The 21,881-nt window shown below is 29.8% G+C and overlaps 4 protein-coding genes across 4 annotated transcripts; all 4 read left to right on the forward strand.

The window, feature by feature from the left end:
- Positions 1-2,634: 2,634 nt before the first annotated feature.
- On the forward strand, positions 2,635-5,348 carry LOC112460349 (zinc carboxypeptidase-like). The gene is made up of 7 exons (XM_025024992.1): positions 2,635-2,727; positions 3,120-3,273; positions 3,564-4,076; positions 4,173-4,263; positions 4,332-4,534; positions 4,776-4,860; positions 5,078-5,348. The coding sequence occupies exons 2-7, from the start codon at positions 3,127-3,129 to the stop codon at positions 5,278-5,280; spliced, it is 1,242 nt and encodes a 413-aa protein (XP_024880760.1). The 5' UTR covers positions 2,635-2,727; positions 3,120-3,126; the 3' UTR covers positions 5,281-5,348.
- Positions 5,349-6,116: 768 nt separating this feature from the next.
- Positions 6,117-8,942, forward strand: LOC112460350 (zinc carboxypeptidase-like). The gene is made up of 7 exons (XM_025024993.1): positions 6,117-6,255; positions 6,680-6,831; positions 7,124-7,639; positions 7,749-7,836; positions 7,972-8,168; positions 8,417-8,501; positions 8,725-8,942. Exons 2-7 carry the CDS (start codon positions 6,682-6,684, stop codon positions 8,898-8,900), a joined length of 1,212 nt encoding a protein of 403 aa, XP_024880761.1. The 5' UTR covers positions 6,117-6,255; positions 6,680-6,681; the 3' UTR covers positions 8,901-8,942.
- Positions 8,943-10,162: 1,220 nt separating this feature from the next.
- LOC112460337 lies at positions 10,163-20,794 on the forward strand. Its single transcript, XM_025024981.1, has 20 exons — positions 10,163-10,330; positions 10,830-11,345; positions 11,445-11,532; positions 12,264-12,466; positions 12,715-12,799; positions 13,034-13,225; positions 13,896-13,900; positions 14,120-14,278; positions 14,612-15,124; positions 15,222-15,309; positions 15,494-15,696; positions 16,083-16,167; positions 16,310-16,485; positions 17,828-17,913; positions 18,153-18,324; positions 18,710-19,225; positions 19,328-19,415; positions 19,595-19,797; positions 20,238-20,325; positions 20,470-20,794. The coding sequence occupies exons 1-20, from the start codon at positions 10,178-10,180 to the stop codon at positions 20,667-20,669; spliced, it is 3,819 nt and encodes a 1,272-aa protein (XP_024880749.1). The 5' UTR covers positions 10,163-10,177; the 3' UTR covers positions 20,670-20,794.
- LOC112460351 (zinc carboxypeptidase-like) lies at positions 14,135-16,568 on the forward strand. The gene is made up of 6 exons (XM_025024994.1): positions 14,135-14,278; positions 14,612-15,124; positions 15,222-15,309; positions 15,494-15,696; positions 16,083-16,167; positions 16,310-16,568. The coding sequence occupies exons 1-6, from the start codon at positions 14,135-14,137 to the stop codon at positions 16,507-16,509; spliced, it is 1,233 nt and encodes a 410-aa protein (XP_024880762.1). The 3' UTR covers positions 16,510-16,568.
- Positions 20,795-21,881: the final 1,087 nt, after the last annotated feature.

The raw sequence follows: 21,881 nt of genomic DNA on the forward strand, positions 1-21,881 counted from the left end.
GGTAAGATTTATTTTATGATATTATATGACGTTATCTATATATTATTGCTATTCTAATTATAATTTGAGATCATTTTTATGAGTAGGCTTGCTTTGATATTTTCCAGGATCGATTATGGAAAAAAACTCGCAAACCGTCCAGTGATACCTGCATTGGATCGAATCTTAATAGGAACTGGGATTTTCTCTGGAATAGTAAGTATTTAACGAATAGAAGAGTAATAAATAATAGAGAGAGAGAGAGTAATAAATAGTAGAAAAACGTTATCGAGAGTTCAGATTATTTTGAAAGCTTTGAAACGCTAATCATAATAATATTTATCTATGTAACATTGTAACTTAACTTTCTCAGCTACTGGCACCAGCAACAATCCTTGCGATCCAGATTACCCCGGAAGTGAGCCATTTTCTGAAATAGAGACGAAAAGCATATTTGAATACATGAAATCCAATGTCCGTCATTTTGATTCGTATATTTCGTTCCATGGTTTTTCCCAGCAATTGATGTTTCTTTCCGGTCGTATGGATTTTCATGACTCCTATGAGGACTTGGTAAGAAATTACATGGTGCATAAAAGTGCCTTTGAAAAGTATTTATGATAAAAGGGATATAATATTTCAGAAGCAAATACACCTTTAAACAATGTATTTTTGTGACTTTATATAACTTTTTTGCATTAAACGCGCTTTCAAATTGTTTACTCTTATAATAATTTATATAATTCGAAATTATATTATTTGCAAATTTAATGTTGTAATTAAATATTGTAATGGAAATCAATGTGATGTTTTTGATTTCAGTATCGTGATGATCGTATAGTAATTTATAAAGCTCTTAAAAGGAGATACAATACCCGATATGAGATTGGAAGTATTAACGATTTCTACCGTATGTAAACCCTTAATTATCTAAAACAATTTACAGTTTTAAAAATTTATTTTTTCTTGTTTCTTTATAACAACGTTAACATAATAAAAATAACTTTATAACAATGTCTCATATTTTTCACATATGTACATGTAAAATTAAAATGTTTACTATCGTATTTCATTAGATTAAAATAATTGTAATTTGAAAGATATGTATGTGTGTTGATTCTTATACATGTAATATAAAACCATTTCTAGAGTTGAGTGGTTCTAGCGTAGATTACGTCTACCATGTTTTCCGTAAACCTATCGTATTTCTCTACAAATTGCGCGATAAAGGTCGATATGGCTTCTTGTTACCGCCTGAGCAGATTATTCCGACTGGAGAAGAGGTTCTAGATTCTCTTATAGCTTTATTTTTAATATAAGATGGATAAGTAAGAAATAATTAAATACATAATTCTTCTTATTATTTCTTATTATATATAAATTTATTGTTATTGATTTATTGTTATTGTTACAGAACTAACGATATCCAAAAACTAATCGACGATACGATCTCTGAGAATAAATTGCAAGGCTTTGATTTTACTAACTAAGCTGATTATCCCGCCTAGAGATGAAACTTTTGTTTCTTTTGTAGCTTTATTTACTATATTGTCACGTGGATACGCAAAAAATGATTAAACGTTAAAAATTTTAATTTATATATATAATTATATAATTATATAATTATATTTATATATATTTTTACTATCTTTAAATTAAAGTTAAATATTTATATTTTTACTATTACATATTTTTATTTGACAAATGACACATATATTACATATCCGTGTAATCTTGATGACAATTAAATTTTGATATTACGTTTTTTAATTATGTAAAACAATGTTCCAAATTTCTTATGCTCTCATCATTGTTATTAACAAAATTATTTGCATACATATATCTTTGGAAAATTTTTATTTACCTTTTTTCAATATTGTTTGTTAACATTTTTTGTGAAAGTAATCATTAAATATAATTTTGAAACATATAATTTATTTATTCTAGTACTCAATAATTTTCATTTAAATCAGTGACTTTTAGTCGACAACTGTTCTCGTTTACAATAAGTTAGAAGCGACGTCACACATATAATAATCTTCAAATTATTTAGATTATTATAACAATATATAAAAGTCATTGTTTCTAAGATTGTGTCAAAATTGATGTTTATTGTTATAAAACGTAAACACATAGATTAATATTAATATATGGACTTAGTCATTTAATGCACCATCTTTGAGAATAAAAGGCACATTATCTATAAAGAATTATAAAATGTAAATGTAATCTTGTCTTTAATATAGCCATTACTTGGCAATAAATGGAAGCGTAGGTTACATCATTCAATAATCCATCAACTTCATTACAGTTCCTATTTTAGAAGCACTTTTTGTAAGCATTCTTTAAGCAGATTTATAATAAAGGAATGTTGATTAATAAAAGAAAACTGCAAAAATTTTCTTTCAAAAAGTAATGCGCATCTCTCTAGTAATGCACATGTTTCTCTATATTATTAATTCTTTGCCTTTTCGAGCAATCGTAAAGGATATTTAAAGACTTCGCAAACAAAATATTTTGAACCTATACAAATGGTTTACATAAATATTGTTGTTTGGGATATTGGACGTGTTACTCTGAATAATATGTCTGTGACCCATTTGAATCCGACTGTTTGGAAATCGTCGTCATTATCGGAAAAGACGATATCAGTATTCTATCTAATCTGCAATACTGCCTGTTATCCGGCTGGCCCTTTTTCATGTGCTTCTGATATTACGGATTATATATCTCTATATCGAACAACAGGTTTGACAACAATTATTCTATTATAATGAACATTTTTAACTTGTATTTTTTGGATAATTGCACCGACGTGTTCACTCTTCCCTTAATTCATCACACTCAACAAGCTTCTTTTTCAAACAATACCGATACTTGTATGCTACTGTTAATGTTATTTGCATTTATATTGTTTATTTGAAATAAAACAATAACTGCAGACACATATGCCAATGTCTCTCAATCAGTAAGTCCACAAAAAAGATGATTTACTTATTAAATTATTTAGAGTTTAAGAATTTATTATAGTAATTATATAATAACGGATCGACGATTAAATTGTCTCGCAAAAATGATATATTGCAATATGATCAAAAAGAAAATTTACGGCCAAGATTATGAGGAAGCTTTTTTTATAGAGACGTTATGTGGAAGATAACAGTGTTATCTACGATCGTGGTCATGGTTATTGCTCAGAAGGCTACCTACGAAAATTACAAAGTCTTTAGAGTTACCCCAACCACGGAAAAACAGATCAGACAGCTTCGCCAATTTGGGCAATATCAAGATAAAGTAAGTTGATCCTTCAGATATAAATATAAACACCAAAGTTTTTCCTTTTCCTAAAAAAAAATCCTTGTCATACAAATGCATCATTAAGAAAAATTAATTTCGTGAATTTCATGTAATCCACTAAACGTTCCTAAAATCAATTTTACATACATACATACATAACAAACTGTAAATCGTAATACATAAAACTATAAACAATAATGAAATTATATACATCAATTATCAATTCCGGATAATGTTAAAATTACGTTCCAATTAATTGAAATTGCAAAATTGAATTTCGTTTACAGTTCATATTCTGGGAAACACCAGTCTTCGTGAACGTGTCAATAAATCTTATGATAGTCCCGAACTATCTGCCGCAATTTTACGAAATAATAACTCAAATCGGTGTACGCTATCAACTCAACATTGAGAACGTTCAAACATTAATTGACCAAACAATGCCTTCCAATCGGTCAGCGTTCGATTTTAAGAGCTATCACAGTCTCGAAGAAATCTACGATAACATGGATGATCTGGCCAAGCAGTATCCTAACAAAGTAAAAGTCGTCGTGGGTGGCAAAACGTACGAGCGACGTCAGATCAAAGGCGTGAAGGTTTCCTTTAAGACTAACAATCCCGGAATTTTCATCGAAGGTGGTATTCACGCCAGGGAATGGATCTCTTCAGCGACTGTTATGTATATTCTTCATCAATTGCTAACCAGCAATAACTCGGACGTCAGAAATCTGGCTGAAAGTCACGATTGGTATATCTTCCCCTTGTTTAATCCCGATGGATACGTGTACGCGCACACCACGGTAAATCTTATTTTCCATAACATACAATCGCGTATACTAATTTAGGAATTAAGATTACTGTACGCACACAGAATGAATTTTTCTAACTGCTTCCAGGACCGCTTGTGGAGAAAGAATCGTAAACCATCACATGACCTCTTCTGCGTTGGTACGGATCTTAACAGGAACTGGAACTACAAATGGAGAAGTAAGTGCTCGTGAATTTTCTGTGAATAGAGTACCATAGTAATCAATAATGTGATTTGACATTTTCAGCTATCGGTGCTAGTAGTAATCCATGCATCAGTTCTTATGCCGGAAGTAAACCGTCCTCCGAAATTGAAACAAAGAGCATGTCGGAGTATATCAAGTCGATTTCTGATAAATTCTATGCGTACATCTCATTTCACAGTTTCAAACAACTTTTAATGTTCCCTTATGGCCACACGAAAAGTCATCTCGACAATTACGACGAATTGGTACGATATTATATTATGAAAAATGCAGCCGTAAAAAATATTGTGTATAAAAGATAAACATTATTTTTATAATAAGATATAAAACTAGAGAGTTTTATAATTATATAATAATTCTAAAATTATATCTTTACTTTATCATTATTATCATTAGTATCCTTGTCAATAGAATTAATCTGAATTTTGTGGTATTATTAGCATAAAATTGACGAATTCTGATTTGTATTCTGTATTTGTTTTTTAGTATACCATTGGTTTAAAAGCAATTGCAGCTCTCAGACAAAGATACGGAACTGAATATCGAATTGGAAATATTGCCGAGGCAATTTGTAAGTAGAATTATTTTAACTTATCTTACTTATATCGTTATTTTATCCGCATACGTGTAATTGAGTACTGTTTGATTGAATAGTCAATCAAAAATTTTCTTTATTAAAAGTTTAAATTACAAGTATAAGCTAATTTAAGATGTTACATTTTGAGATAGAAGCAGTAGTTGCAATACAAAATGTTTTGAAGGCTACATACATACATATTTTATTCTAGATCTAGCCACTGGAACTACTATAGATTACATCAAGGGTACTTATGATAAGCGTATCGTTTACGTGTACGAATTGCGTGATAACGGTCGATACGGTTTTTTGTTGCCTCCTGATCAAATTATTCCGACTGGAGAAGAGACTTTGGACTCCCTTGTAGCCATATTTAAGGAGACAGAAAAATGCCAAAACAAAATTGAATTGTAAATAATATAAAGTCAATATCGTCGTGAGACGTTAAGTAATATCATATTAATACAATTTTTATTTATAGATTACTGACGTTTTACTTGAGCGTTTATAAATTTTAATTTAAATATTATTTTTAGTCTAAATTATGTACGATGTTCCGAAATTCTTATGCTCGAGATTAGGGACTTTAAACAAGATAAATGTATTATTACTCTGAAATAAAAACAACTTATTTGTTTAACTTTCCGAGTTTCATTTGATTTCTTTTTAATTATTCGTTTGCTCAAGTTGATCTCATCGAGCCTTAATGAAGCAATTAAGAATTTGTTGATGTACTCAGTTGCATAATATTTAATTTTTTTAATTTATAAGTCAATATAATCGATAATAACTGATAAGACGTTAAATGACATGAAACAGTTAAATTTGAAAACAATTAAGATGCGAAGATTAATATGAAATAAAATATGGATTTCTTTTTTAGGCATTTCGTGTTATAAATATGTTTTGTAATTCATAGACATGTATTTATCTATTTATATATACAGTACATAGTGAAGAGACATTAAATAAAACAAAATTTTATATATATCTTTTAAAAATCTGCAAAAAAGATAAATTTTTCAAGATATTAATAAAGAAACAAAGAATATTATCCGATGAAAGTTTTAGTCAACTGTTGGACATACACTAGAACTAGGGATTTCGAAAACATAAAAATGTAGTAAACGCGCGCATGAACAGGTTACCCATATTAATATTTGTGTTTGAGGATGTTGTCCATGACGAACGTGTTTCCGACCTTTATTTAATACTTCTATGATCAGTTGGAATTAGACAGTCGAAGATCATTGTCAACTTCCGAAGAGAAAATATACAACAGTGTCTTACCCATCTCGTTTGTTCTATTTTCGATCTAGAATTTTCGGCTAAAATTTGGCTTTCAGGCATTAGTCATTTCTAGCACAACGTAATATTTAAATTGAACAGGTTTGACCATATTTTTCCCTAATAATGAATATTCTTAATTTAAAATTTTTCGAGAATTGAATATATATTTGATTTGACTTGCATTATGATTATACACAGCAGCAATATTAAGCGCGATTATACTATTTTTACTAAATAATTTAATACATGTCTAAAATTAATACATATTGCTACACATTATTAAAATCATTGTGCAAAAATATACACGTCTATATATGTATAAGTGTGTGTATCAAGGCGATTTTTTTTAAATAATATGAAAAAATATGAAATAATATCTAGAGATTGTTTGTATAAGTGTGAATTTAATTCATTTAATGGATAATGATAATTGTTAATGAGTAAATTTTTTTGCTTAAGTTTGTAGCATTTTAATTTATAAAGATATTTGTAATTTAATTATAAGGAATCTATTTGCATATAGCCATGTGGAGGATAACAATGTTGTGTATCGTGACCATGGGCATAGCTACCTCTCACAAGGTTAGCTACAAAGATTTCAAGCTCTTCAAGATTGTCCCGAAAACGAATACGCATTTGAGGCTACTTCAAGATTTGAAAAATGATACCGCCAAAGTAAATAAACCATTTATACAAAATTAAAAATACAAACGGCTCATATGCTCATATACTTAGTTTCGCACTAATTGATTTTGTCAGTTAGTATTTAAAATAGCGCAATTCTCACGCATTTTATATTATTTATCTTAAATAAGTAAAATCAATTTTATAAATATTTAAAATAACTTATAAATTAAATGCCATGGAATAAAGAATAAACCTGAGAAACATGTACATATATTTTTAATTAAGTTTAAGATTAAATTTTATTTAAGTAAAATATTGTGAAACTCGATCTTATTTACAGTATTGCTTCTGGGAAATACCAATTGCGCTAAACAGAGAAGGGTTTCTTATGGTACCGCCGTACAATTTGGAACTATTTTACAATATTATGGACGATTTCAAATTGACCTTTGAAGTCAAAATTGACAATATCCAGGAAGTAATTGACGATACGATTCCTCAGACTAAATCGCAAGGTTTTGATTTTAAACAATATCACACTCTCGAAGAAATCTACGATAATCTGGAAGAGTTGGCCAAGAAGTATCCCAACAAAGTGCAGGTCGTCGTAGGCGGTAGAACATATGAGGGACGCGAGATCAAAGGCGTAAAGATAATCTCTGGTGAAGGGAAACGTGGAATCTTCATCGAGGGAGGCATTCATGCCAAGGAATGGATTTCGCCGGCGACTGTCATGTATATCCTGCATCAATTATTGACTAGTAATAATTCGGACGTGAGAGGTGTAGCTGACAGTAATAATTGGTTTATCTTCCCGGTATTCAATCCCGACGGATATGTGTTCTCACACGTTCAGGTAAGATTTATTTTATGATATGTCATATTATACGGCGTTATCTGTTATTGTTATTCTAATTATAATTTGAGATCATTTTCATGAGTAGGCTTTCTTTGATATTTTTCAGGATCGATTATGGAAAAAAACTCGCAAATCGTCCAGTGATGTCTGCATTGGATCGGATCCCAATAGGAACTGGGATTTTCGCTGGAATAGTAAGTATTTAACGAATAGAAGAGTAATAAATAACAGAAAAACATTATTAAAAGTTCAGATTATTGTGGGAGCTTCAAAATTCTAATTACATTAAGGTTTGTCGATGTATAACCGTTGTAACTTGACATCCTCAGCTATTGGCACCAACAACAATCCTTGCGATGAAGATTATCCCGGAAGTGAGTCATTCTCCGAAATAGAGACGAAAAGCATGTCTGAATATATCAAATCCAATATCCGTCATTTCAAAACGTATGTTGCGTTCCACAGTTTTTCTCAACAAATACTGTTTCCTAGCAGTCCGGATTTACCTGACTCATATGATGACTTGGTAAGAAATTGCATTGGTAAATAAGAGTACTGTTTTAAAGAAATATTTGTTATAAAAAGAAAATATTTCAGAAGCAAATAAAATTTTAAGCAATATATTTTTGTGACTTTAGATAACTTTTTGGTATTAAACGCGCTTTCAAATAGTTCGCTTTTAATAATTTCTATGATTCGAAATTATATTATTTGCGCATTGAATGTGCACATTAAATATTTCAATAGGAATCGGTGTAATATTTGCGATTTCAGCATGCTTTCGGTACGATTGCAATGGAGGATATTCGACTAAGATACAATACTCAATATGAGCGTGGAAGTATTAGCGAGTTTCAACGTATGTAAACCCTTAACTATCTAAATTTCTAAATTTCTAAAATAATGTACCGCTTTTAAAATCATTTTTCTTTTGTTTCTTTATAATAATATTTCATTTGTTTTCATATAGACATACATAAAACATTAAAATGTTTAACATCGTATTTTATCAGATTAGTATAATTGCAATGTAAAAGATATGTTGCTTTTTATACATATATAATATGCAAAATTATTTTTAGAGTTGAGTGGTTCTAGCGTCGATTACATCTTTCATGTTCTTCGTAAACCTCAGGTATATATCTATAAATTGCGCGATAAGGGTCAATATGGCTTCTTGTTACCACCTGAGCAGATTATTCCGACTGGAGAAGAGACTCTAGATTCTCTTGTATCTTTACTTGGCTATATGATCTAATATTAGAACGAAAAAAAAAGAAATATGAGCTATATGATCTAATGTTAGAACGAAATAAAAGCAATTTTTTTATTATTATATTTAAATTTATTGTTATTGATTATATATTTTTACTTGACATATATATATATTTCATGAAGAAATATTTTTATGTAAAATTTATTGATAAAAACAATAAAATTTCGATGTTATGTTTTTTAATTATATACGATGTTTTGAATTTCCTATGTTTTCATTATTATTAACAAAGTTTCTTGCACATATCTGTGAAGAAGTTCAATTTACTTTTACAATATTGTTTTTTTGACATCTTTTCTCAGAATGTATATATGTACTAAATACACAGACATTAAACAGCAAAAGAGACAAAATTACATGTTTTTTTTAATTTGCAAAAAATACATTTTTTAAGATATTAACAAATAAGTAAAGAATATTATCCAGTAAACTTTTAATCAACTGTTGGTCATACTAGAACTAAAGATTTCGGAAACATAGTAAAGGCGCGCGCAAACCCGTATCAATATTTGTGTTTGAGAATATTGTCTCCATGACGAATATGTTTCCCGGTCGACTTTTATCTAATAATTCTATGATCAGTTGGGATTAGACCGTTGGATATCGTTGTCGACTTCTTGGGAGAAGATTCATACAACGATGTCTTATCAATCCTGCTGATTCTATACTGACTTTTATTCGGCTAGATTTTGGCTTTCAGGCATTAGTCTATTTCTAGCACAACGCAAAATTCGAATCAAACAGGTTTGCCCATATAGTTTTTCAACAATATTCTTATTTAAAAATCTTTCGAGAATTGAGAATTTGATTTGACTTGCATTATAATATTAGTGACAATATTAGCGCGTTTGTGTCCATTCTATTCTTAGATATGTCTAAAATAGAATGGATGATCTATTATTAGAAATCTATTATTAGATAAATTTTAATATATTTACAAAGCAATTACACACTCACACATATTTATATACATATGCATATATGTATATATTGTTATAATATAACAAGCAATTATTAATGATTAAGTCATTTCGCTAAAGATATATAGCATTTTAATCTAGAAATTGTATGTAAGTGTGAATTTAACTTACCTATGTAATTAAATTTATAATTTTATTTAATTTATTTAACAGGTAATAATAAATATTGATAATTACGTTATCTCGAAACAAAGTGGAGTGGAGCATTATAATCATAGAAGAATATTCGCAATTTAAATATATTATAAGAAATCTATTCTCATATACTATATAGTCATCATGTGGAAGATAATAATGTTGTATATCGTGACCATGGGCGTAGCTATCGTTGACAAGGTTAGCTACGAAGGTTACAAACTCTTCAGCATTGTCCCGAAAACACAATTGGAGTTGGAGCTACTTGAAGAATTAAGAAGGTTGGGTAACGCCGAAGTAAGTAAATTATTTAAATAAAAACAAAAATACACACATGTAATTTCTTCTTCTGAAAGGAGATACCACTAATTGATTTGTCAGTTAATATTAAATAGCAGTTCTCCAATCAAATTAATTTTATAGATACTCAAAATAATTTATAAATCTAATGTTATAAAATATATAGAATCCAACTAAGAAATACAGTACCGGTCAAAAGTATTGCATCGTTTAATTGACATTAAATAATTATTGTTGATGACAGTTTGAAACAACGGAATCAAATCATTAAGATCTTTATTTTTTCTCAAAGTATTCCTATCAAAGCATAAAATAACAATACTGAAATAAAATTTTATAACAATTATGTACGTCTTACTTCATTAAAGTAACGACTTCCCTTTCCATATAGTGATACAATACTTTTGACCGGTGTGTGTTGTATGATATATATATTTAATAAGTTTAAGAATATGTTTCAATTAAGTAAAATTGTGAAACTGAATCTTATTTACAGTACAACTTCTGGCAAGTACCAAGTGTGTTAGACAGAGAAGTTATTTTTATGGTTCCTCCACGCAATTTAGATGAATTTCATGACCTTATGTTCCGTTTCAATATGCACTTTGAAGTCAGAATTAACAACATTCAGAAACTAATCGACGACACGATCCCTCGGAATAAATCACAGAGTTTTGATTTTAAACACTATCATACTCTCGAAGAAATCTACGATAATCTGGAAGAGCTGGCCAAGAAATATCCCCACAGAGTGCAAGTCGTCGTAGGCGGCAGAACATATGAAGGACGCGAGATCAAGGGCGTAAAGATAATCTCTAGTGAAGAGAAATCTGGAATCTTCATTGAGGGTGGCATTCATGCCAGGGAATGGATTTCGCCAACGACTGTCATGTACATCCTGCATCAACTATTGACTAGCGAAGATTCAGATGTGAGATATGTAGCTGACAATCATAATTGGTTTATTTTCCCAGTATTCAATCCCGACGGATATGTGTTCTCGCATGTTAAGGTAAGATTTATTTCATATTAACCGGCATTATTTATAATTGTAATTTTAAATATGAGTTGAATTTATCCACACGAGCGGGCTTTCTTTGATATTTTTCAGGATCGATTATGGAGAAAAACTCGCAAACCGTCCAGTGGTACCTGCATTGGATCGGATCTCAATAGGAACTGGGATTATCATTGGAATAGTAAGTATTTAACGAATAGAAGAATAATAAATAATAGAAAGTAATAATAAAAAAACAAATAATAGAAAAACGTTATCAAAAGTTCAGATTATTTGGAAAGTTTCGAAATGCTAATCACGCACGGTAAAGAACATTTTGTATTTGTGTTGAAATCTACCTGTGTAGACATTTTTGTGTCAAATTTTTAACAGATACACTTGTGTTAATGTAACATATATATTGTCATTGTGCTGTTTCTGTATTAAGTTAATATTCACCGTTTTTAAGAATTAAAATTAAATAAATTTATATGTAAATGCACGAATTTTTAGTGACATTTTCTATCTTAAAGTAAACAGATAAGTTGTTACTTTCTTTTCCGTAACAGTTTAATCTGTTAAATCAACATGTTTCTTATGTTATGTATTATAATATAAGATGTCTCTTCTGTTTTCTGTAAAAAAAAAGAAGAAAGAATAACATTTAATGTAAGAATAAAATTATTTTAATTAAATTTAATATTATAAGTATGTTAATTTAACATAAACTTTGCTTCCAGATAGCGTCCATGTTTTACAATTTTGTATTAATTTTTCACATATTATTTGTGTTATTTATTTACATATTTGCCATCTGTTAAATTAATATAAAAATTAGAGTATTGGTACATGTAAAATGTATCAAATATAACAAAAATTTTTTTACCGTTCATTACGATCCATCAATGTAACATTATAACTTGATTTTTTCAGCTACTGGCACCAGCAACAATCCTTGCGATGACGATTACCCCGGAAGCAAGCCATTCTCCGAAATAGAAATAAAAAGCATATCCGAATATATGAAATCCAATCTCCATCATTTCAATTGCTATATTTCGTTCCACGGTTTTTCCCAACGATTGATGTTTCCTTATGGCCATACGGATGAACGTATTAACTCCTATGATGAATTGGTAAGAGATTGCATTGATAAAAAAGAATGTTACCTTTGAAAAATATTTGTGAAAAAAAAGGAAATAATATTTCAGAAGCAAATAAAATATTAAGTAATGTATATTTGTGGTTTTATAGATAACTTAAAATGCGCTTTCAAGTTGTTCGCTATTAATAAATTATATAATTCAAAATCGTATTATTTCATAATATACATTTAATGTGATTAAATATTATAATGGAATTAATGTAATGTTTGCGATTTCAGTATCGTGTCGGCTCGACAGCGCTTGAAGCTCTTAAACGGAGGTACAATACCCAATATATGATTGGAAGTATTGGCGAGTTTCACCGTATGTAAACTCTTAATTGTTTAAAATAATTTACCGCTATTAAGCCTATTAAAATATTTTTTCTTCGTTTTTTTATAACAACATTAACAAAAATAACTGTACAATAATGTCTCCTTTTTTTATATGTGTACATAATTAAAATGTTTATCATCGTATTTTATTAGATTAAAATAATTACAATTTAAAAATATGTTGCTTATTTTCTAATAATATATAATATAAAATTATTTCTAGAACTGAGCGGTCTTAGTGTAGATTACGTCGCAGATGTTTTCGATAAACTCATCGTGTATATGTACGAATTGCGCGACAAGGGTGAATACGGCTTCTTATTGCCACCTGAGCAGATTATTCCAACTGGAGAAGAGGCTTTAGATTCTCTTATAGCTATATTTAAAGCATTGTCAAGTGGATATATAAAAAATAGTTAAATGTTAAATTTTTACAATTTACTGTTATTTGTTTTGTATTTTTATTTTACGAATAATGGATATATTACATAAAGAAATATTTTTATGTAAAAAAAAACCTATCGACAAATGACAATAAATTTCGATATTATGTTTTCTAATTATGTACGATGTTTTAAATTTCCTACGCTTTATCATTGCTATTAACAAAATTTCCTGAACATATCTTTGAAAAAACTCGATTTACTTTTACAATATTTCTTGACGTTTTTCGTCAGAATTAACTATTTATTTTAGTACTTACTAATTCTCGTTTAAATCAATTTTTCTTAATCAACAGTGCTTATTTGTAATAATTCCATAAATGCCCACATGACTTTGATGTTTTATATAATATTTAATAATATTTTTATTGCTTGAGAAAATAATCGTTTTAAGATTAACATGTACAAGTTGTAAATATGTACACATATGGCGAATACAAGTGGCGAAATAAAAGGTTTACTTATAAAAGTACACATAAATGCATGATTAATGTATGATTAATTATAAAATACTTTGTCAATACTTCAACACAGCAAATTAATGCGATAAAGTAATTTTGGTGCCGTGTGCAACCATAACGTATTTAAGTCAATGAACATACATATGTAGTATTGGCAATTGCCGATGATCCTGTTTTGTAGAAAGGGTAAGCCGATCTTGAGAGAGATTATTCCTAAACCATAATACGAGAATTAAATGTTTCGTTAATTAAATTTCAATTAGTATTTATTTATGAGTAGATTTAAACTGCATTTTGGAAAAATTGCATGGTATAATAACTAAAATAAAAAATATTTATTACTTATAATTGTGTGACTCCAAAAGATTGATAATAACTAAAGACAGTCGTGCATTAAATTTAAAGGAAACTGTAATCATCATGTGGAAACTAATATTACTATGTACGGTGGGCCTGGTGGCCGCCGAGATGGCTACTTTTGAAAACTACAAGGTCTTCAAAATTGCTGTGACTACACAGCCGCAGGTTGACCAGCTCAATATGTTGGCAGACGTTTCTGACGGAGTGAGTAAATCTTACAAGCATAAAGAAACAAGTCAAAACAAATTAATATATTCGATGCTTTTATATATTTTATGCTTTATTATGTTATAAAAATCTATCCTTTTTGAGAGATTTATAACATTTAAACATTGACCATATTAGATAAAATTCGAAAAAATTGATTTCATAAAAATAGCATAATATACACACAAATTTATATAAAAATTTATAAAATCTACAGAGTTACTGAGTTATATTTATTAAATAATATTTAGAACGTTTATATAAAAACCGGAAAATATATAACTAAAATTATATTGTTATTAAATATACAAAATTAAACATTATTTACAGTTTTCCTTCTGGGCGGCACCGGCTGTGAACAAACAAGTGGACCTTATGGTAGCCCCACATAAATTGCCCGAATTCTACGAAATGATGGCGAAAATCCGAGCACCCCATGCAGTTCTTATTGAGAATGTTCAGGCATTAATTGATCAGACGACGCCCCCGAGTGGATTGACGAAATTCGATTTTAAAAACTATCACACTCTCGACACAATTTACAAGAATCTGGATGACCTGGCTCAGCAGTATCCCGACAAGGTGCAGACTGTCGTGGGCGGTAAAACATACGAAGGACGCCAGATCAAAGGCGTCAAAGTTTCCTTTAAAGCCAACAATCCCGGGATCTTCATCGAGGGTGGTATTCACGCCAGAGAATGGATCTCTCCAGCGACTGTCATGTATATTCTGCATCAGTTGCTGACCAGCACCAATCCGGAGGTCAGAGCTCTGGCTGAGAGCCACGATTGGTATATCTTCCCCTCGTTTAATCCCGACGGATATGTGTACACGCACACCACGGTAAATCTCGTCTAAAATTATATTTTAATAATGTCACACATAAAACATTGTTTATTAATTTATAAATTAACCTTAATTACACGAAAATTTTTTTCAGAATCGATTATGGAGAAAAACACGTAAGCCGTATGGTACTCTCTGTTATGGCAGCGATCCCAACAGGAACTGGGGCTACAAATGGAACGGTAAAAATTTACATTATGTGATAGGCAACTATGATAATAAAACATTATAAAAAGTTATACATAATATAAAAATCGAGATTATTTTACAAGGTTTAAAGAACTTACAAAAAAAGATTAAAATTGGCCTGATGTTCGTTAATATTATTTTTTATATGTATATTGATATGCAATTCAATATTTTCAGTCGGAGGCGCTAGCAATTTCCCATGTTCCGAAACTTACGCCGGAAGTGCACCGTTTTCCGATGTTGAGACAAAGAGCATGTCCGAATATATCAATTCTATTTCCGACAAATTTTATGCGTATCTCGCATTCCATAGTTATTCGCAATTATTGATGTTCCCGTATGGTCACACAAAGACTCGTCTTGAAAACTACGACAACATGGTGAGTAATTTTAATTGTAAAACAAATATAATTTTGAGAAATTTATAATAAAATAATCATCTATAAGAGAATTATCTATAAAAAGTATTAAATTGATAAAACAATTAGTTTCCTCTGCATAATATCATTGTTATTATGTAATTATATTTATCAGTGAAACAGTATCATATTCATTTCGAACCAATGCAAATGTGAACTGTATATATCGGATTAATAATATAATTAATAGTAATTAATTTAATTCTACAATAAAACAAAGAAGTGTTTTTACATTATTTTATCATTAGCATAATTATTAATGGAACATTATTTTGGTTAATTCTAATGATTACTTATAAGAAATAATAGAATATAACGAAGTTTACATGGTTTTTACAATTTTTCAGTATGCTATTGGATTAAACTCGATTACAGCTCTCGCAAAGAGATATGGAACTAAATATAAAACTGGAAATATTGCCGAGACGATTTGTACGTAGAACAATTTTTATTTATTTTGTCTTCTGTCTTTTTGTTTATCTATCTTTCTACCTATCTATCTTGTCTATCATGCCTAAATAATTTTTATTTTTCTGAAATAAAAGCGTTGAAGATCTCTTCTTTCTATTTTTAGATGTGGCTTCCGGAAATTCTTTGGATTGGGTCAAAGGCACATATGATAAACCTGTCACCTACATTTATGAATTGCGTGATAAAGGTCGTTACGGCTTTTTGTTGCCATCTAATCAAATTGTCCCGACTGGAGAAGAGACTATGGACTCCCTTGTAGCCATGTTCAAAGAGGCGAAAGCACGTGGCTATCCCACAAAATAATTAAGACTAATTAATTTTCGTATAAATATTACTATTAATGGGATATTTTTATTTGACGATCTGCTAATTTTTCATTTAATATTATGTAATCTATAATACAACAATAAATTTTGTTTTTATTTGATCAATTGCAACTGAATTGCAAATAGTACAATATTTCCTGCTATATCAGCGATAATGTATTCTTGTTTGGTAAGTTATTGATTTACGATTGTCATCAGTAAATTTTATTATTTTAACCCTAATACCTCCAACATTTTTTTCGCTATTTAATCAACGAGATTTTGACTGTTTGCCGTTACGAAAGTAAATGAGCTAAGACTCTGAAATTTCTACTTGATGTTCCCTACTATATCAACTTCTTTTAGGGGTAGGGGGATTATCCCACGGCCGTTGATTTTCCGGAACAAAACAACGTTAGAAACGCGTGGGACACGAAAGTTCCTGGTTGGAGGGATTAGGGTTAATTCTAACAACTTGTGCGTTCGCGTAAATGAGTCACGGTGCGTCTCGCTTCACGCGTACTTGGCGCGAGACTACCGTGTCTCTTGATTATATATAATATTTTGAATTTTGTGTAGTTGATATAAACAAAAATATGTATATTTCGTCACCAGCTTATGTTTTCAATTTTGAATTTTCTATAATGGAATTATTTATTTTATTTGTATTACTTGCACACTCAGGTCAATTTTTCTCAATTTTCTAAATCCCAACAATACATTTAAACGCGGTATTTTAAGTTGGGTAAATATCTGATTGATTCTTATCATAATATAATTGATCATACACAAACATACAAAAATAATTATGCAATGGAAAAGACACAAAGTACACTCGTTTCAAGGTAAGAAAATTATGTCCATAACTTTCCATAAGTTATATTTACAAGGTCAGTTTACCGATAAGTTATCTGTGAAATGATGAATGAAAAATCTGTGCCACTTGTGTAAAGATTGTGTTTTTCAGTGAAAACACTTTTTTTAAAGTAAAATTTATTATATCTATTGTTACTATTATTAGCACTACTACTACTACTACTACTACTGCTTACGCAATCAGAATATTCCGTGATTTTAATCAACTTCCGAACACACTTAAATTTTATAATTCTAGCAACATTTTGAGCGCGAGAAAATAATTGTTGTAAGAGATTTATATGCACAAATAGGTAAAATTTCTGATTTAATTATGAAAGATACATATTTACATTCTACAACACATTTATACATGCAATAATGGAAAACTACAGGACAACAAGTATAAAAATATACTATGACGCTTTGATAAGAGAATGACAAATTATATATTGTGATAGTGTAATTTTGGGGCCGTGTGTAATTCTGTATTTAAATGCAATGAACGTAACAGTATCGGTTGCAAGTGCCTCTGTTTTACGGAAAGGTAAGTCGATATTCTCGAACAAGATTGAAAAATTAAAAAATTGCTTAAAAATCAAATAAGAATTAAATGTCTTGCTAATAAATTTAAAATCAATATTCATCGGTTAATAAGTCCAGCTGTCTGTTAAGAGTTTCACAAGAAATACAAGTCTTTATATATAATAAAAAAACATTTGCGATAATTGTAATAATTATAAATTAAAATTGTATAACGTATGGTATCGTGAATTAAAATTAAAGAGAAATACGTAGTAACGGAATCATCATGTGGAGAACAATAGTATTATGTGCAGTCATCGGCCTGATAGCCGCCGAGAAGGCTACTTTTCACAATTACAAGGTCTTTAGAATTACTCCGGCCACAAACACGCACGTTGAATTACTACGCCAATTGACCGAGGTTCCTGATGGAGTAAGTAGAAATTGAAGCATAAAAAGTAAATGCAAATAATAAAGCAGATTATAAAAATAAAATAGAAACAAATGTATTTCGTCGAAAATCCATTTTTAATATTACTGAATTGTAATTACATTAAAATCGCAAAATAGTTTTCACGTAATTTGCATAATGTAATTAAAATTCACAAAGTTTTATAAATTTATAATTTGCTTATTAAATAATATTTATAAATTGAAAATTAACTAACAAGCATACGATAAATTTATAAAACTAAAATTAAAAAACTATTAATCATGCGTGATTAATTAATTATTTATTTTTATCTATACTCATTATGTTGCAATCTGTCCTAATTTTGAACATTCAGTAAAAGGTTTGTCTTAAAAATTATTTATAGCTTACTTTCTGGAAAGAACCGACTACCGTAAATACGTATGTTGATGTTATGGTAGCTCCACACAAGCTGTCCGAATTTCACGATCTAATGGCTCAGATTAAGGCACCTCATCAAATTTATGTTGAAAACGTTCAGACACTAGTCGATCAAACGACAAATCGGTCGACGTCGAAGTCGTTCGATTTTGAGAGCTACCACACTCTCTGGGAAATCTACAAGAACCTGGATGATTTGGCCGAACAATATCCCGGCAAAGTAGAAGTTGTCGTGGGTGGCAGAACATATGAGGGACGTCAGATCAAAGGCGTTAAGGTTTCTTTTAAGGCTAACAATCCCGGGATCTTCATCGAGGGTGGTATTCACGCCATGGAATGGATCTCTCCAGCGACTGTCATGTATATTCTGCATCAATTGCTGACCAGCACCAATCCGGAGGTCAGAGCTCTGGCTGAGAGTCACGATTGGTATATCTTCCCCTTGTTTAATCCCGACGGATATGTGTACACGCACACCACGGTAAATCTCGTCTAAAATTATATTTTAATAATGTCACATAAAACATTGTTTATTAATTTATAAATTAACCTTAATTACACGAAAATTTTTAATTTATTTCAGAATCGATTATGGGGAAAAACACGTAAGCCGTATAGTTCTCTCTGTTATGGCAGCGATCCCAACAGGAACTGGGGCTACAAATGGAACGGTAAAAATTTACATTATGTGATAGGAAACTATGATAATAAAACATTATAAAAAGTTATAAATAATATAAAAATTGAGAATATTTTACAAGATTTGAAGAACTTACGTGATTAAAATTGGCTTGATGTTTGTTAATATTATTTTTTATATGTATATTGATATGCAATTCAATATTTTCAGTTGGAGGCGCTAGCAATTTTCCATGTTCCGAAAATTACGCCGGAAATGCACCGTTTTCCGATGTTGAGACAAAGAGCATGTCCGAATATATCAATTCTATTTCCGACAAATTTTACGCGTATCTCGCATTCCATGGTTATTCGCAATCATTGATATTCCCGTACGGTTATACAAAGACTCATCTCGAAAACTACGACAATATGGTGAGTAATTTTAATTGTAAAACACAAATATAATTTTTTGAAAAATTTATAATAAAATAATCATCTATAAGAGAATTATCTATAAAAAGTATCAAATTGATAAAACAATTAGTTTCCTCTGCATAATATTATTGTTATTATATAATTATATTTATCAATGACACAGTATCATCATCATATAAATTCCGAACCAATGCAAGTGTGAATTGTATATATATTGAGAAGGAAATATTAATTCAAACTTAACGATCGACAATTTGGATTAATAATATAATCAATAGTAATTAATCTCCAATTCTTCAATAAAACAAAGAAGCGGTTTTACATTATTTTGTCATTAGCATAATTATTAATAGAACATTATTTCGATTAGTTATAATAATTACTTATGAGAAATAATAGAATATAACAAAGTTTACATGATTTTTACAATTTTTCAGTATGCTATTGGATTGAACTCGATTACAGCTCTCGCAAAAAGATATGGAACTAAATATAAAACTGGAAATATTGCCGAGACGCTCGGTCGTACGTAGAACAATTTTTCTTTATTTTGTCTTCTGTGTCTTTCTGTTTATCTATTTCTCTACTTATCTATCTTTTCTATCACGCCTAAATAATTTTTATTTTTTTAAAATAAAAGCGTTGAAAACCTTTTCTTTCTATTTTTAGATTTGGCTTCCGGAAATTCTATAGATTGGGTCAAAGGCACATATGGTAAACCTGTCACCTACGCTTATAACTTGCGTGATAAAGGTCGTTACGGTTTTTTGTTGCCATCTAATCAAATTGTCCCAACTGGAGAAGAGACTATGGACTCCCTTGTAGCCATGTTTAAAGAGGCGAAAGCACGTGGCTATCCCAAAAAATAATTAAGACTTATTAATTTTCGTATAAATATTACTATTAATGGGATACTTTTATTTGACGATCTGCTAATTTTTCATTTAATATTATGTAATCTATAATACAACAATAAATCTTATTTTTATTCATATACGATGTTTTGAATTAAAAATTAAAGATTTGTAATTTGATCAATTGCAACTGAATTGCAAATAGTACAATATTTCCTGCTATATTAGCGATAATGTATTCTTGTTTGGTAAGTTATTGATTTACGATTGTCATCAGTAAATTTTATTATTTTAACCCTCCAACCTCCCAACTAATACCTCCAACATTTTTTCCGCCATTTAATCAATGAGATTTTGACTGTTTGCCGTTTCGAGAGTAAATGAGCTAAGATTCTGAAATTTCTACCTGATGTTCCCTACTATATCAACTTTTTTTGGGGGTAGGGGGGATTATCCCACGGCCGTTGGTTTTCCGGAACAAAACGACGTTAGAAACGCGTGGGACACAAAAGTTCCTGGTTGGAGGGATTAGGGTTAATTCTAACAACTTGTGCGTTTGCGTAAATGAGTCACGGTGCGTCTCGCTTCACGCGTACTTGGCGCGAGACACTACCGTGTCTCTTGATTAAATATAATATTTTGAATTTTGTGTGCTTGATATAAACAAAAATATGTATATGTCGTCACCAGCTTATGTTTTTAATTTTAAATTTTTTAGAATTATTTATTTTATTTGTATTACTTGCACACTCAGGCCAAGTTTCTTCAATTTTATAATCAACAACACATTTAAACGCGATATTTTAAGTTGCGTAATATCTGACTGATTCTTATCATAATATAATTGATCATGCACAAACATACAAATATAATTATGCAATGGAAAAGATACAAAGTACACTCGTTTCAAGATAAGAAAATTATGTCCATAACTTTCCAGTTATATTTATAAGTTATATATATATATATATTCACAAGGTCAGTCTGCCGATAAGTTATCTGTGAAATGATGAATGAAAAATCTCTCTGCCACTTGTGTAAAGATTGTGTTTTCCAGTAAGAACACTTTTTTTAAAGTAAACTTTATTATATTTATTGTTATTATTATTAGTACTACTACTACTACTACTACTGCTTATGCAATCAGAATATTCCGTGATTTTAATCGACTTTTGAATACACTTAAATTTTATAATTCTAGCAATATTTTAAGCGCGAGAAAATAAT

Source organism: Temnothorax curvispinosus, unplaced genomic scaffold (assembly GCF_003070985.1).
Source record: "Temnothorax curvispinosus isolate PA1 unplaced genomic scaffold, ASM307098v1 QBEX01010452.1, whole genome shotgun sequence".
In the NCBI taxonomy this organism is placed as follows: domain Eukaryota; kingdom Metazoa; phylum Arthropoda; class Insecta; order Hymenoptera; family Formicidae; genus Temnothorax; species Temnothorax curvispinosus.